A 16004-nucleotide genomic window follows, 5' to 3' on the forward strand; every position below is an offset into this window, starting at 1 on the left:
GTAGCTGAGCACCGATTCTTTCCTTTTGAATCATTTTCTAAGGTTAAATGCGTGCCCGAAAACGTTTGAAAATACAGGTAATTTAGTAACTATCATGAAACAATATGTTGATATCTCGAAGTGATTGTGAAACATGATGTTGAATTGTAATGATGTAGAAAGTTTGATATTTTCATCACCAATCTTCTTTTCTAGTTGCTTCAATCAGAATTTCTTTTTCCGGTTCTGTTTATCAGAACCAAATTAAAAGTGTGGTTTGGATTTGTACAGTACAAAAACATTGAGAATCTTATATTGACTATTCGCATAATAGTAATTAAAGAATAAATATATTAACAATGAGAAAAGTAATGTTTGAAAATAAAAAATTAAAGCTAATACAATATTTGAAAAGGATTAATGTTAAATATAATTTTTAAGCATAAATTTAGGAGAAAAGTAATGTTTCTTATTAAATTAATATCTCTAACCTCGTTAATTAGGTTTTGTAAAAAGTCTAAAAGAGTATTGTTTTGTGCAGCAATACTTTTTTTATGACCAGCAACCATGTTTCTTTATCATAATTGCAGAAATTTCTCCATAAACGCTTTTAAAAGAAAAGAAAAGTAATTATTTCATAAATTAAAATTAATTTAGAACTACACGAATTTACAATAGTTATTCTTCATTAGTTCACTCAAAATTTGGTTTTTAATTCTATACAAGTTTATTCTGTTTTAATTTTCACTTTTAGAGGTACTTAAGGATATTTGTTTTAAATTTCAGTGTTTAAAAATTTAACCCACAGGATCCCATGCAGTGACAAACCAATTCCAATTTTTTTTTCTGTAAAAAAGAAAAACTATAGTGTGCATATAAAAAATCAGTTGATTTTTTTTATTAGAACCGGTTGATTTAGCTTATATTACTTTAACTATTCTTCTATTCTACAAGTGTTTATAAGTGTTATACCGTTACAATTGATTCACCTATTTTATTATCTAAATAGACATACAAATACGGCTATTGCTTCTTGCACTCCACAGTTACTAACTACACCCTTATAATATTAGGAAAAGCCCACATCACACCAGCGCTGTTACTGCTTCCACCGCCGCCGCACCGTTACTTAAGAACACCGCTGCAGAAAAAAAAACCTTATTTCAAAAAGTTTTGTTTTGAGTATTTTAGAAAACTCATTCCTGAAAGCATTTTATGAGTTTCAGAAAGTTCTTTTTGAAAATTTCATTCCAAAAAATTTATTTCAAAATACATTTCATACGTTCCAAAAATTTTACTTCAGAAATCACGTTTTGAAAATTTTGTTCTGAAACTATTGTTCTAAAATTCTAGAAAGCTTGTTGTACAAAGCTTACAAAATATATAATCTGGAAGTTACTTTTTAAAAAGATAAAATAGTCATTTCAAAAATTTGAGGGGTGCACAAAAATATTGTGGAGTCAGGGAGTAAAATACTTTAAACCTATGTTAAGACGAATGGGATACTTTAAATCAGTTTTCAAATTAGATTTTTAAACATAAATGTGAGTGATTAATTTGTAGCAGTTTGAAATCATTAAAAATATAATGTGATAATTTTAAGGATTTCAAAATCTCATAACAAAATTGCATATAACTCAATTAGAAAAAAAAAATACTAGGCAAGAGAACTGTTAAGATTAATAGAATAATTTAACTTAATTATAGTTCATAAGTTCAGAGGTATAATTGTAACTTATAAATTACAAAGACATACTAAAAACTTTTCAAATGATTCTGTTGGTTCTGCATAAAACGAGAAATCTCTCATTCACAACCCAACATAATTTAATATTAAAATCATTTATTTTGGTGAGGGGGCAGTATTTTCAATTTCAAATATTTACACAACTTGCAATACTATTTCCACTTATTTAACAACAAATGAAAAATTTGTTGCAGATATGTCTTTTTTCTTTAGGAACTCATTATTGATTTGGATACCCATTGCCCTGAGCACAGAAAGTTGTTGAATTTGAAGCCATAGTTACTGGGACCAAGCACGGGGCCTAAAGCTCTCAACTTTGTTTGATTTTCTGGGAGATTTTCGATCAATCTGGTTTTCTTTTGTTGCTGACCAGATGGTTTCCTGCTAGGAACTGTGTCGTGGTTCCTGACTCCTATCTTCAGGTACCCATTTGATGGATCTTGTTGAGATTGAAATTGTTACATTCATACGATGATTTTGGTTACTAGCTTTGATTGCCGAGGAAATGAAGGGAACTATGTATAATTCTAGATCTTGCTTAAGCTTTTGTTCTGAAAACTTGTTTGGTTCTTAGTCAAAGTAACACAAGTAGTTGAGCATGGTTGTTTGAACTAGACTTTCTGATTTTGCTATCTTTCTTTCTTGGTTTCTTCTATGCGATGAGGTACACTTCATCCTTCTTTGTTGTTAGTGATCCTCCTAACAGAATCATATATATTTGTTTCTCAGGCTTATGAGTTATCTGTAAAGTTGAGTTGAACTTCTTTGATCAATGAAGATGCTGCTGGTTTTCTAGCAGGAAGTAGTTGCCAGAGGTGGTGTCAGTGGCATATTGATCAATGAAAGTATGCATTATTAGTATTTTTATTGGATATGAGTAGGTCTCCTTCCTTTAAAGTCAGAGAAGAACATCTTCCCAGTCTTGATCCTGAGTCTTTACAGAGATGGATAGTTGGCTTTTGTGCTATAAGGTTTGATCTTGAACAGGGCCAGCTTGTAGAAGTATGTTATCCGCCTGGCTGTCTTACGAATGATGAAGAGCTGGAGATTGCATATAGTTCGTTTCCGGATTCCATTTCCCAGCAACAAAACCGCTCAAGCATTCATGATTGTATCTTCTTTTTCCGAGTTCGTAGGCACCTCAAATCTCAATCCACTGAACTTGACAAGGACTTTTCTCCAAATAAAAACAATGTCCGTGAAGAATTATCCAGTACAAGCAGTGCTAATGTTTCTAAATACATGTATGGTTTTGTCTTTAATAGACAGATACATGATGAGAGGCTAAAGCGAGGAGGGGAGCAGAAGTCTGTGGTTGTTTTGTCCCACAGTCCTTATTCAAGTGTGTTTAGACCTTTATTACAGATTATAGGTCCCTTATATTTTGACTTTGGTAAGGTAGCACTGGAGCATATTGCAGCTTATGTTTCAGCATGGCCTGCTCCTGTTCCTGGAAAGCTAATGGATCTTCCGATTGGGAATGAGACCCTTAAAGTGAACTTGCCACCTGTTCACTGCTTGCCTTTGGAAAATGGATTATCTTTTGATGAGTCTGCTTCTCCTGTGGCACCTTTACTTCCTAGTAATCAGTCTATTCCACAGGGCCTTTTTCATGATGCAGATATTTTTGGTGCTTTCCGTGGCATCTTATTGCAGCTTTGGTTGTTATGGGAGTTGTTAGTCATTGGTGAACCAATTCTGATCATTGCACCAACCCCTTCCCAGTGTTGTGAGGCCGTTGCCAGTCTTGTGAGTTTGATTGCACCATTACTTTGTAGTGTTGACTTCCGGCCTTATTTTACCATTCATGATCCTGAGTTTTCACACTTGAACTCAATTCGGGAAGGGGAAACCATCCCCCCAATGGTTTTAGGGGTGACAAATCTTTTCTTCCTTAAGGCTCTCCGGAAAATCCCCCACATTGTTTCAGTTGGAAGTCTCCATCCTAGTTCAAATAGGGTTGCCCTTTCAACTAGGTCTTCTGCTGGCAAAGTTTCTGGTAGACCTGATGGTGGGCTTCAACAACTTTCCCTACAGAGCCTACAGAAGTTTTCTCCTTCAAGTTTACTGAATGCAATTAAGCTGCGGAGAGATGGTCCTCTTTGTCTCATGACAGAACATAAGGAAGCCATTTGGACTACATATTCTGCCATAACTAAGCCCGAAACCTCTATTTTAAATAGGCTTGTAGATGCAGGCATGTCACCAAGAGTTGAGGAATCAATGTCAGTTGTTAACAATGAGATATTACGGCGGCATTTCTTGGAGCTCACAACTAATTTCTTGGCCCCTTTTGGTCCATATTTTAGGATCACAGCTCCATTGGAAGGATCTTCTCCTTATGTTGATCCTCCATCTTTGCCTCCATTTAGTGCTGATGAATTTCTTTCAAGTTTATCAACCAGAGGTCCAGGGAAGTTCATTTTGAAGAGAATGAAGTCTAACTGGCTCAACTTCTACAGGTAATGAATTTTATTTGCAATAGTTTTTTATATTAATTTTTGCTACCTACCTCTCAGTATTATATAGTATTTTACAGAGTGATCTTCCTCTAAAATTTTAGTTCCTCAGACTTCACTTATTAGATTTTTTATTTATGGTTCGTATGAATGTTCTTATCAGGCGGTTCCTGAATGGACCCAACTTCATGCCTTGGTTTCAGAGGAGGCGTGCTGTAGCTGAACGGGAACAAGATAGATTGTGGAGGCATTCAAGAATGAAAACTGATATGCAACAACTTGTATCTAAAATGTCTGAGTTGGAAATTGTGGATTCCTTCAATGTTATAGAGAAACTTCTACGTAGAGAATTGCAGGTGGTAACCTACCCTCCTATGGTCCTCCAGTTTTGTTTATAACCAATTGTTCATGTCTTTTGGTACTTTCTCCAAATGAATAGATGTCTACATTTATTTGAATTAATGATTATTTTCATTTGCTAAGCAATAACTAATCTAATGTATTCTGTCACAAGTTTTGGTAGTGATTTATTAGAACTTGAACCGTTTTTATATTGGCAATTTATTTGTTGTTGGGATCCAACGAGGTAAATGATCAAATTGAATGTACCAAGACCGAAGTTATGAAAACTAAATATGTCTTATTTTATCTGGGAGATTGTTGGGAAACAATCATAAATACTGTTTGAGTTCAGGCATGAATTTGGAGTTCCACGTTATGTAAAAAAACTATTTGAGGGAGACAGTGTTAGAGTGAGTTTGGAGTCTAACATTATATAGAAACAGGCAAGTTGAACAAAATATAAGTGAGAAAATTCTACAAACTTATTGTCTTTAAAGTTTTGGATTGAGCATGTTGCCAAATTCAGTTATGTAGTTGATTTGTGGTCCATTGACAAAGATCTCTCCTGAGTTTTCCTTCGAAGAACCGAATAAAACTTATCATTTGTTTCTTTATAGGGTAGACATGCCAATGCTAAGCTCAAGCCTCTAGTACATTATTATTTATTGCATATTGCATGTGTAAAACATAGGATTGTTTAAGCTTACACAGTGCTTTTATTTCTCAATCAAATGCAATTATCAGCTGCAGCAACCTGGAAATGGAGGTATTGATTCTACTGTAACTTGTGAGAAACTAATGAGAGATCTTCAAGCAGTTTTCAATGCGCTTACAAAAGATATGCAACAAATCATGCTTTCAAATCCAGAAAGGGCATCCCTTCTTCAACGTATTGTGAATTGACAGTGCATCCCAGTGAACAAGCTGGGGACATGTCTTCTGCATCGCCCAAGTTAATGGAAAAAGCGTGAAACAGGTGGTCTTCTTATGGTCCTCAAATACACCCTTGAAGTCATTGCCTCTGTCTGAGGGAATTTCTGTAACCTGACACATCAAGGGGTAAGATTTTTTTTTTTTTTTGGAGACATCCCATTTAACTTTGTGAGCATGCAATTCCTTTCAATAGAACATGTTTCCTGATTATCATTTTTCTTCAATAAACAGCTATGGGGTAACCGCGTTTGGGTTGATCAAATCCCCTTCAAGAAGCAGACATATGAACTTGGCTCTTGACAAACAAATAGAAATTGATTTATTTGAAACTTGCCAGGTTGTATGTATTGCCTTTGTAGGTGATAATTGTGGCATCATATTGTTTTAATTATGACCGACAATACTGTAAATTATTCACTTCGTTTTAGCCTTTGGTTATGATCTCTATTCCACGCTCTCTTCAAATCAAAAACTCTCAAATCTATGCAATGGATTTTCTCTCAAGGAAAGATTCATTTACAGGGATTGTATCTTACACTTGCAGTGTCAAATTGCTATTTGCAAGTCACTTTGCAACATCCATTTTCTTAGCAACACAAAATATTGATAGAACGATCTTAATAATACGTAGGCAGGTATAATATGCAAAATTTACATCTGATTAATCACTTCTGAGAGGCTTTGGAACTTTTAAAAGCTTATCAAGGTGGAATCTGTCTAACTCTCCTCTGAAAATTTTAATCGTTGGACATACTTAGACAGATTATCAAGTATGAACGCTTCAGATTATCAAGTAATATTTGATAAAAATAGGACAAGGACTGTGTAGCATAAGAAAACCGAGTTGAAGCTAGACTGGAAGTTGATGACCTGTTTAATCTGAGAGCACTTTTTTCTGTTTTAATGATTACAAATATTTGACTTTGTTTTTATTTTATATTTCAAAATATTGTCCAAAAAATAATGTGAACAAATAAGGCTTTTAGTCCATTATAGAGTGATTATGATAAGAATGGTTTATTATGATCATTATTATCATCATAATTATCACTATGATTATTATGACTTGTGTCAACCATTGCATCTACTTGTCACTTCAATGCTGGATTTGCTACATCCTATTGTAATTTTATGGCGTGACTAAGGATTAGGACTCTGATTCATATGTTGATGAAAAGAGAGCTGAAGCTCAGTGTTACATGAAAGTTTTGGGATGTTGACACTTTGTCCATCAGTCAAGGTTGGTTGCACACCGCATTTAGTTTATGCTTACCATTTCAGGGTCACTGGCTCCAACCAAAATCAAAACCCTCTTACCAACGGAACTCAGTGGAACCTACCATTTTGAGAGAGGGAATGGTGTTTCCAATGTAAAAAAAGAATTTGTTTACCTCACTAAAAAAAGTCAGTAAAAATATGTTGTAATAAGAGGAAATATTTATAAAAAAATTTGTTTAAAAAAAATATCTATAAAATCTTCTTAATTAAAAAAAATAGGTGTAAGATTTTTTAGATTACTTTTTAGTATATTATTATTTTTTTAATTAAATAACTACAGGTAAAATAGAGATAATGAGAATGTAATTGATATGAATGAAAATAATAAAATGATTCTCACTTTCAAGTAAATTTAAACTTCAAACATATATATACTATTTTACTCCACTGATTTTGTTTGTCCTACAGTTGATACAAAACCCATATCCAGTATGAATTTTCTCTATGGATAATATCCAAAATTTGAATATAACATATTTTATTCAAGTAATTAAGAAAAATCAATTTCATATAGATAGACTTACATATATCTTATTTGAAGAAAAAAAAGTAGAAGTTTGAACATGGGACCTATACATATATCTTATTTGAAGAAAAAAAGTAGAAGTTTGAACATGGGACCTATTACATATATACACAAGACCAATCTTTTGGGACAGTATCATAGATAACCGAGTTCTGCCTCAGGAAACAATGTGTGGTAGCAGTTTTATTTTACAAGAGAAGTGAGATACTTATATCATCAGTAAATGAGAAGTGAAGTAGTTATATGGTAACATCAGCAGGTCTTAATCATAAGCAAATGTTTTGTTGTTGCTTGCCATAAAATTGTACTCCTTTAGACGTATCTGAAGGATGTCACTTCTAACTTACATACGCTAAAGGGAAATTACAAACTAAAATCTCTGATTTTTTTCCTATGCGCATAAATGCCTCAAATTTGAGGTATAAAATTGCAAGACAATCAATTGATAGAATGGAACTTTAATCAAACACATAGAACATGAAGGTGGATCTTTTAAGAATTAAAAGTCCCCCTTATGGAGAAGTGGGGTAAGGGGAGAATAGTGTTCTAGAAGTTTGGGTTGATATGGTGCAACTTGATGTTGTGAAATACTATTCCCAGCTGCAACTTGAAACTCTACATAATATATTTTGATGTGAAAAGTGTTTACTTTATAAGATGAGTGCGTGGGTGGATGTGGATAGTATTGTTCTAGTTTTCATAATTTGAATGAATGAATGAATAGGTTCCTATTTGAGAAAAAAGGAAACTAAAGAAATGTGGTTCATATTATCCCAGAGCAGACGTCGAAAATTCGCCACGTCTCTACTTTTCTCTCTATCAATAGGACAAATACTATAATTCTGCTGGGTGTACTGGCATGTGTCTTGTATTTGTGAACCTTCCATTAGGGCAGCATGATATCTATCACATTTGATTTCAATTTCAAAATTCTTGTATTTGATGGAGAATTTTAGGTTGAAAAGTATGCTTCTGTCTCCTATAATTGTTTTACTATGTTCACTGGTATCAGATAAACCAAACAAAATCACTGTTAATTCAATTCAAAACGGTAATTAAATAGGAACAAGTGACAAGAAAAATTTAGACGTGTTGAAAAATCACAAGCCATGCTTAAATGATTGAATAACAAGGGAAAAAGAAGCCATACCTTAATGAACTTGTCTTTATGCCTAGATGTCTATTCATTGGCATGGTCGAGATTCCATTTTATTATGGTTGTATTGGGGAAAATTCTATTGGGCCTACTATATACTCACTCATTCAGAAAAATGTAAGTACATATTATAAATTTACACCATTTTTGTGCTATTTTCTTCTTAGATAATTGAAAATCATTCAATTTTCTTTTTTTAGTATAGTTTTTATTTCTGTCTATGCACCCCTAAAAAAACCTATAAAAAATTATTGTAATATTTGTAAGGTGTAAATATGTTACTCATACTGATTTACAATTTGTGGTTAGTTGTTTCTGCAGTAATATGCAAACAAGAAAAAAAATATATGTGAATGAAGATGACAAATTACACATCCCTTCAATTACAGAGTGTGGTCCTCTTGAAATGGATTGTTTGATACCACTTTACTTCTTATCATACACACATTATGATTCTTCTCCTTATCCTGCGCACCCCTTCTGCTACTTTGTTCAATAGAGACAAAATCCACACACCAAAAGAATGACTTACACACCCATCTACTACCAATTCCACCATTCTCATCCTTCAAGGCTGAACCATAATTGCAAATCCAACAAAGAGCCACCATGTCATCAAGTGGAAGCCTTTGGAACTATGAGGAAGAAAAGGCATTTGAGAATGCCATAGCTATGCATTGGATTGAGGAAGCCTCAAATGAGCAATGGGAGAAAATTGCTTCAGCAGTTCCCAGCAAAAGCATGGAAGAAGTGAAGCAGCATTACCAGGTTCTAGTGGAGGATGTAAGTGCAATAGAGGCAGGTCACATACCATTCCCCAACTATACTTCTGAGGAAACCACCTCTTCAAATAAGGACTTCCATGGCTCTTCCAAGGCCTCAAGTTCAGATAAAAGATCAAATTGTAACTATTCCACTGGTTTTTCTGGATTAGGACATGACTCCACCACTCACAGTACTGGTAAAGGAGCCTTGTCAAGGTCATCAGAACAAGAAAGGAGAAAAGGAATTCCATGGACTGAGGAGGAGCACAGGTACTTTCCAAATACATTTACCATAACTCTTTAACTCTCATACTAACTCCCTCATCTTAATATAACATACTCCATACATCACTCACTCATATCAATTCTATCTGATTCAATTCAAGCAAAATTAACTCCAGTGAGCTAGATGTACACAAAATTGGTTATATGGGAATCAAGTTAAGAGATTTTTTTGATGTCTTGTTTTTCAGGTTATTTTTACTTGGTCTAGACAAGTTTGGAAAAGGAGACTGGAGAAGCATTTCAAGGAACTTTGTGATATCCAGGACTCCCACACAAGTAGCAAGCCATGCACAGAAGTACTTCATAAGGTTGAATTCTATGAATAGGGACAGAAGAAGGTCTAGTATCCATGACATAACCAGTGTGAACAATGGAGATGTGGCTAGTAATCAAGCACCGATTACAGGGCAACATAGCAGCACAGTTTCTTCAAGTACAATGGGTGTAGGACAATCACTGAAGCACAGAGTGCAGGGCCATATAGCACCTGGTTTAGGCATGTATGGAACACCAGTTGGACATCCTGTTGCTGCTCCTCCAGGGCACATGGCATCTGCAGTTGGAACTCCTGTCATGCTTCCTCCTGGACCCCATCCACATGCTCATCCTCATCCACCTTATGTTCTTCCTCTTGCTTACCCAATGGCACCACCACCAATGCATCAATGACAACCCTTTTTCTTTTCTTACTTGTAGTTAGTTTCTTTTTCTCTTTTTAGTATGGAATTAAGCTCCTTTATGTGGAAAGTCATAAATATGGTGTGTCAAATTCTACTCCAGTTTAAGCAAGGAAAAGTTGTTGAATGAATCCATTGGTACTACTTACTACTACTCAGTTTATATCTCAGTATAGAGTTAGTTGATCTTGCCACTGTTCCTGTGAGGTGGTGGATGTAATGCTAAGAATTTTGCCTTGGAGTGTATATGCTGATAGAAGTGGATTCATATACCAAGGCAAAGACTTGAAGTAAATGAACTTGTCTTTGTTCAGTGAGCTATAAATGCTTTCAACAGATTTCTGTAACCTTGAAATACTTGTTTTTGGGCACTTTTCTTATCATTCAAGTTTTTGGGTGACTTTTCCTTGAAACAATGGGAAAGGAGAAAGCAGAGAGAAGCAGGAAAATCAATGAGAATGGAACAGTAACAGATAATTTTGTGTTGGGAAGACGCACTTTACTAACGCAGTCCTTAAATTGTATGACTTAACTATATATCATCTCACTTTCACTTCATAAATTTACCACTCACAACATAGACATGACATGCATTTTAACTAAATTCGGTATTTAATTAAGTATTAATAAAATTCATAAATTTACTAATAATTTATTTTGTATCTTTGCAATATATTAAAAATATTTTTTGACCATTTATTTTACAAACTCACCACCATTTTATTAAAATTCATTCTATTATGGACCCCTTATACCATCTTTCGCTCTCATCAAACATTCTTTGCAAAAAATTCATCGAAATTACAACGTAAATAATTCTACTATCTATTTTCATTTATAAAATTACATTATTTCATATAATCATCTTCTTATCAATTAGTTTAAAGAAATCTTTATTTATCATATCTGGGTTTTTTTTCTTATTTTACTGCAAACAATTATAAGAACTGTGATAGTTGTTCTTTATTATGGATCTTGGTATAAAAGACAATCTTATTAAAGCTAGAGACGTTTCCAGTATGGTTAGACTAATTTATTTAGTGAAAGTTTTCTTCGTAGATAAGCTCTTGTTTGTTATGATTTTTTTTAGGGTGAGGATTATGATAGTTCTGACTTTATCAGAAAAGGTGGAAATATTCTTAAAAATCTCTTTTTCTTAATTTCTTTTTCTCAGGCAAAAACAAGAGTAGTTTGAACGTCTGAAAAGATCTTCTCTCCCATATTATATTTCTCTCCATCTAAACGTGGATGAGAGAAATCACAATTTTGTTTGGTTTTATTTATTTATTTTCAGTTTATTAAACTATTATAATTGTAGATTACTAGAAAGTCTAATAAATAGGCAATGTGGAAACATTTGTTTTATTACATATGCACAGTTATGAGATTGTCATGTGTATACAAATTGATTTGATTTGCCTTTTCTTGTCTTCAAACAACTCTTCCACTTCTAATAAAACCATGCAATTTCTCACTTATTCTAAGTGAATTCCTGGTGTATAATTAACTAAATATACGAAAAATATTTTGCCAACGGTCGTAATATCACAAACAAAAAGAATTAGTAAATTTGAAAAAAAAATCCTTGACAGGACAATACTAAATAAAAGTAAATAATAATTGAGTTGATCTTCTTTAAAAATGTATAGATATACTATGTCCTTATGATATGAACATGCATGATGGTTAGGCACACTACATATTTGGCAACCAATACTGACATACAGAAAATATTGACTAATTTAATATCATGATTAATGTATGTTTAACATATTTACTAACCAAAGACTAATAATAGTAATTAACTACATGGATCGGACTCACCTAGATAAAAAACCTATAAACATAGTATAAATAGCATAATACATAAGGTACATTTATTATGTTCATTAATTATTATATTTATTGTCGTCTGACACACTTGATTGACTTGAGTGTTGGAGTGTCTTTTATAAACACAACCCTCACTTGGCTTTGAGAGGACGAGTACCTAAACATCCCAACCTAAAGTGTGAAGTTAGAGTTGTGAGTGCTTAAAGATTAAGAACCTGAATCATGAAGTATTTTACACTATGATCACAACAATGAGGCTGAACCCTTTTGCTGACAATCTGTGCATGACATCGACCACAAGTGTAGACGAGTTGAGATAATGACGCAAAAGGGTGGGTTTCGTTAGAGAGAGAATGATGGACCTTATATGTGGATGGTTCTTGTAATCTTAAGGGAGCAGGAGCTGACATAGTTTTAAAAGGACCAGATGACGTGCTGATAAAGAAATTGTTACACTTTAACTTCAAGACGTCAAATAACCAAGCCAATTATGAAGTTATAATTGTTAGTCTTATATTGGCTAAGGAAGTGGGACCCAATAGGTGTTGTCATCAAGGTAAAACTAGAACATATTTCTAGATGGGACAATATGAGAGTCGATGTGCTCTCCAAGCTTATAAGCATAAAGAAGAAGGGACAATACAAGTCATTACTATAATAGGTGTTGTAGTCACTATCCATCGAGATAATTGATGAGTGCATGCAAGTAAACAAGTATGAAATGACCTAAATGGCGCATTTTATCAGTTACCTAAAGATCGGGGTCCCTTCCTGAGGGAAAAGACAAAAGATAGGTAAGGAAAGTTGTCCGCTACACATCGGTCAGTGATGAGTTAATTAGGAGAGACTATGGCCGACCCTTACTAAACTGTGTTACTTGGGAGCAAGCCATATACATAATACGAGAATAACACGAAGGTATTTGCATATACCACTATGGGACAAGAACTATGATAGAACACATGTTGAGAGTTGGATACCTTTGGTTGACTATAAAGGCAGATTGCGCTACATACATTAAGAAATGTATACCTTGCCAAAAGCATGACAACACTATTCACATTAAGCAGGAGGAACTACACCATATCTTCTCCTTGTGACCTTTTGCAAAGTGGAGGATGAATATCATTGAGCCTTTTACTCCATGTAAAGGCTAAGTAAAATTCCTACTAGTTGGCATTGATTACTTCACTAAATGGACCAAAGCGGAGTCTTTGGCTACAACCATTGCTCAATAGGTACAAAATTTTGTGTGGAAAAACATCGCATGTTATTATCATGGATAATAAAAGGCATTTTATAGATAAAGGTCTAACTGAGTTCTATGTCAATCTCGACATCAAGCATATCACAATCTTATTGGAACATCCCCAATCAAATGGGCAAGCCGAGACTGGTAACAAGGTAATATTGTAGAGCTGAAGAAGATACTAGACTCGACCAAAAACAAGTGGTCGAAAGATTTACTATAAGTTTTATGGGTATATAGATACACTATCTAGTCTTCAACTAAAAGAGACACCTTTCAGCCTAGTGTACGACGTTGATACCATGATTTCAATGGAAATTAGAGAACCATCTCCTCAACAGGAACAACATGACGAGGAGCATAATGAAGATTGTCTCAACACTAGCCTAGACTTGTTAGTTGAAAAGCGAGAGAGGGCTTAGATCCGTGAGACGATTACCAAGTAGAGAACGCCCATAAGGAACCATTCCAAGTTATAACAAAGAACTTTTAGAAAGAGAGACCTGTATGCCACCTAGCTAGCATTGCCAGGAAAAGTGACGACAAATTCTCCACCAACTGGAAATGACCTTTTCAAGTAGTTGAAGATGCTGACAAAGGTGCTTACAGGTTGGAACACTTAAGACAGCCTATACCCAATAATTGGAATGTAACACATTTAAAATTGCTTTTCAGCTAGCTTGTAATGGCTAGATACTTTTAACCTATGATGTGCTCCTTCCTTACTTGGTCCTTTTTTCCTAAGGAGGGCTTTTGGATGATAAGGTTTTAACGAGGTACTTAATCAATAAAATTAGAGGTTACACTTAGGTAAAACGTTATTTCATACCTTTTTAACTCGGACAATTTTGTAGTCATGTATTAGTTCTCTATAGGCTACCATGTTAGTCCTGGTCGAACTCACCTATTAGTTCCCTATCGGTTTACCTTGTCAGTCTTGGGGATAAAAAAAGGTAAAAGTTATGAAGGAGTTGATTTATTCACCAAAATATACACACACAAAACACGTAAAATCAACCATTATCACTCTCCTACACTTAAAACCTCGCTTGTCCTCAAGCGAAAGGTAACTTGGGCAAGAAAAACATCTACTCAATAAAAGTCAAATAACTAGGAAGCAAGTTCACACAATCAAATCCGATAACATTCATGAATACTCTTCTTTTAACACCAATCCAAAGAGAATATGTGTAACGTTGTAAATCCTTAGCTATGATGATCACAATGCAAATATTACAAGAATAAATATACATGCTTTATGAGAGATTAACAATCATGGCAAAGATGTTTTCATTGATCAACCAAAGAAATCAATCATCACTTGAAAAAGTGCTTCACTCAAACAAACTAGTGTATAAAGGTGTGTCATTCTCTCATTTACCTCTAATTTGACTTTGCTTTTCATTTCAAGAGCCAAGAATTATCAAAGCATGCAACAAGGACTTTATTTGATGTTGGGACAAGGTAAGGAAGAAAATTAGTGTATCTAGATAGTATGAATGAGCAAAGAAAGAAATCACATCAATTTCACAGTCATATCATTCTACTTTCTTTTATCTGAAAACTAGAACAACCAAACACCAACTTGCACTCACCTTATTCATATATTTTCTTTTTCTTTTTCTATTTTTCTCTTTTTTTTTTCCTTTATAGATAACATATATACAAGAATGCATAAAATAAACCAACACCAATTCACAATTGTTACCCATGCTCGCTTTCTAATAATAACTTCCCCCACACTTGAATCACACTACTAACCATGGAAACTTTACTCTCTCATCAAGGTGAGATGGTCAATCATATCAACAAGGCTTAAGATTTTAAAAATGAAGGTAAGTTTCTTTAAATGCTCAAAGGATTGCACAAGGGTTCTAATATTTGAAAACATAATTGGCTATTTTGGGTATATGATGAAAAGAGGGAAGGAAAGACAGTTTTGCTTCAATGTAAACATTCAAATGAATAACAACTAGAAATGAAACTCAAGTAGAGTTAATTGTATACCAAAAGTGGTAGCACTCAATAGATAAAAACTAAGGCATAAAATATCATCCAATTAAGTTCTTTGGTTTCCTAAGATTGTCATACACCATACCATAATCATTAACCACAGTAAAAGCAATAATATTCTCGATATACCTACAAGAGAACAACCACAAGCATAAGGTTTCATTAATTCACAACACATTCTCAATGTATTCTAATATCAATTTATGAGCAAACACAAATGGTTATCCTCAAAGTCATGCAAAACCCACTCAAAATCACATAACTAAATACATCATATTTGTCAGACCAACCAAGTCAAACTTATTATCAGCAAACAGGAAAACAAAATAGAAAGGGAAAGAAAAAGCAAACTCTTTTTGGGTGGACCAACTTGTTGCTCAAATTCCTCAGCTCCTTATGTATTCTTCTTCATTAAAACTTGCATTAAGAACCAGAACAGTGGGGTCAAACACGCAATCTCATCCCTGATGACTTGCAATATCTGGGTTGATTTAGCTAGTTCGGCTGCTAAAATCTCATCCCTAAGACCTTCCAACAAATAGATCATACTCTATGGCATACCCCAAATCAAGCATTAAGTAAAAACAAAACCAGTGGAAAGTATAAACATCTGTAGGAAAACTACATAAAAGAAACACAAACAAAACAAATATACAATTGGCAAAGAATTCTATTTTCCATATTTTCTAAAGTTAGAACACTCAAATCTCTCTTATTGTGCCTATCTAAGTATGATGAACCCTACCCAATCCCTTGGTGTAAG

At 34.0% G+C, this 16004-nt stretch overlaps 2 protein-coding genes across 3 annotated transcripts; both read left to right on the forward strand.

Moving 5' to 3' along the window:
- Positions 1–1861: 1861 nt before the first annotated feature.
- LOC124841032 (uncharacterized) lies at positions 1862–5990 on the forward strand. Of its 2 annotated transcripts, none has more exons than XM_047317196.2 (5): positions 1862–2148; positions 2456–4188; positions 4349–4541; positions 5278–5586; positions 5692–5990. In XM_047317196.2, exons 2-4 carry the CDS (start codon positions 2600–2602, stop codon positions 5428–5430), a joined length of 1935 nt encoding a protein of 644 aa, XP_047173152.2. In that variant the 5' UTR covers positions 1862–2148; positions 2456–2599; the 3' UTR covers positions 5431–5586; positions 5692–5990. The 2 variants fall into 2 exon arrangements, with proteins under 2 accessions (XP_047173152.2, XP_047173150.2); XM_047317194.2 differs by having other exon boundaries at positions 1867–2148; positions 5272–5586.
- A 2924-nt stretch (positions 5991–8914) lies between these two features.
- LOC124841034 (Duplicated homeodomain-like superfamily protein) lies at positions 8915–10501 on the forward strand. The gene is made up of 2 exons (XM_047317198.2): positions 8915–9454; positions 9658–10501. The coding sequence occupies exons 1-2, from the start codon at positions 9030–9032 to the stop codon at positions 10136–10138; spliced, it is 906 nt and encodes a 301-aa protein (XP_047173154.1). The 5' UTR covers positions 8915–9029; the 3' UTR covers positions 10139–10501.
- Positions 10502–16004: the final 5503 nt, after the last annotated feature.

Source organism: Vigna umbellata, chromosome 1, assembly GCF_029865625.1.
Source record: "Vigna umbellata cultivar VRB3 chromosome 1, Vumbellata_1.0, whole genome shotgun sequence".
NCBI classification, from domain to species: Eukaryota; Viridiplantae; Streptophyta; class Magnoliopsida; order Fabales; family Fabaceae; genus Vigna; species Vigna umbellata.

Bases quoted from the DNA above. Each gene is read 5' to 3' on its own strand.
- LOC124841032 (XM_047317194.2), top strand. From the start codon at position 2,600: ATGAGTAGGTCTCCTTCCTTTAAAGTCAGAGAAGAACATCTTCCCAGT. The intron at 4,189-4,348 runs GTAATGAATTTT...TGTTCTTATCAG, and splicing joins AACTGGCTCAACTTCTACAG to GCGGTTCCTGAATGGACCCA. The intron at 4,542-5,271 runs GTGGTAACCTAC...TGCAATTATCAG, and splicing joins TTCTACGTAGAGAATTGCAG to CTGCAGCAACCTGGAAATGG.
- LOC124841034 (XM_047317198.2), top strand. From the start codon at position 9,030: ATGTCATCAAGTGGAAGCCTTTGGAACTATGAGGAAGAAAAGGCATTT. The intron at 9,455-9,657 runs GTACTTTCCAAA...CTTGTTTTTCAG, and splicing joins TGGACTGAGGAGGAGCACAG to GTTATTTTTACTTGGTCTAG.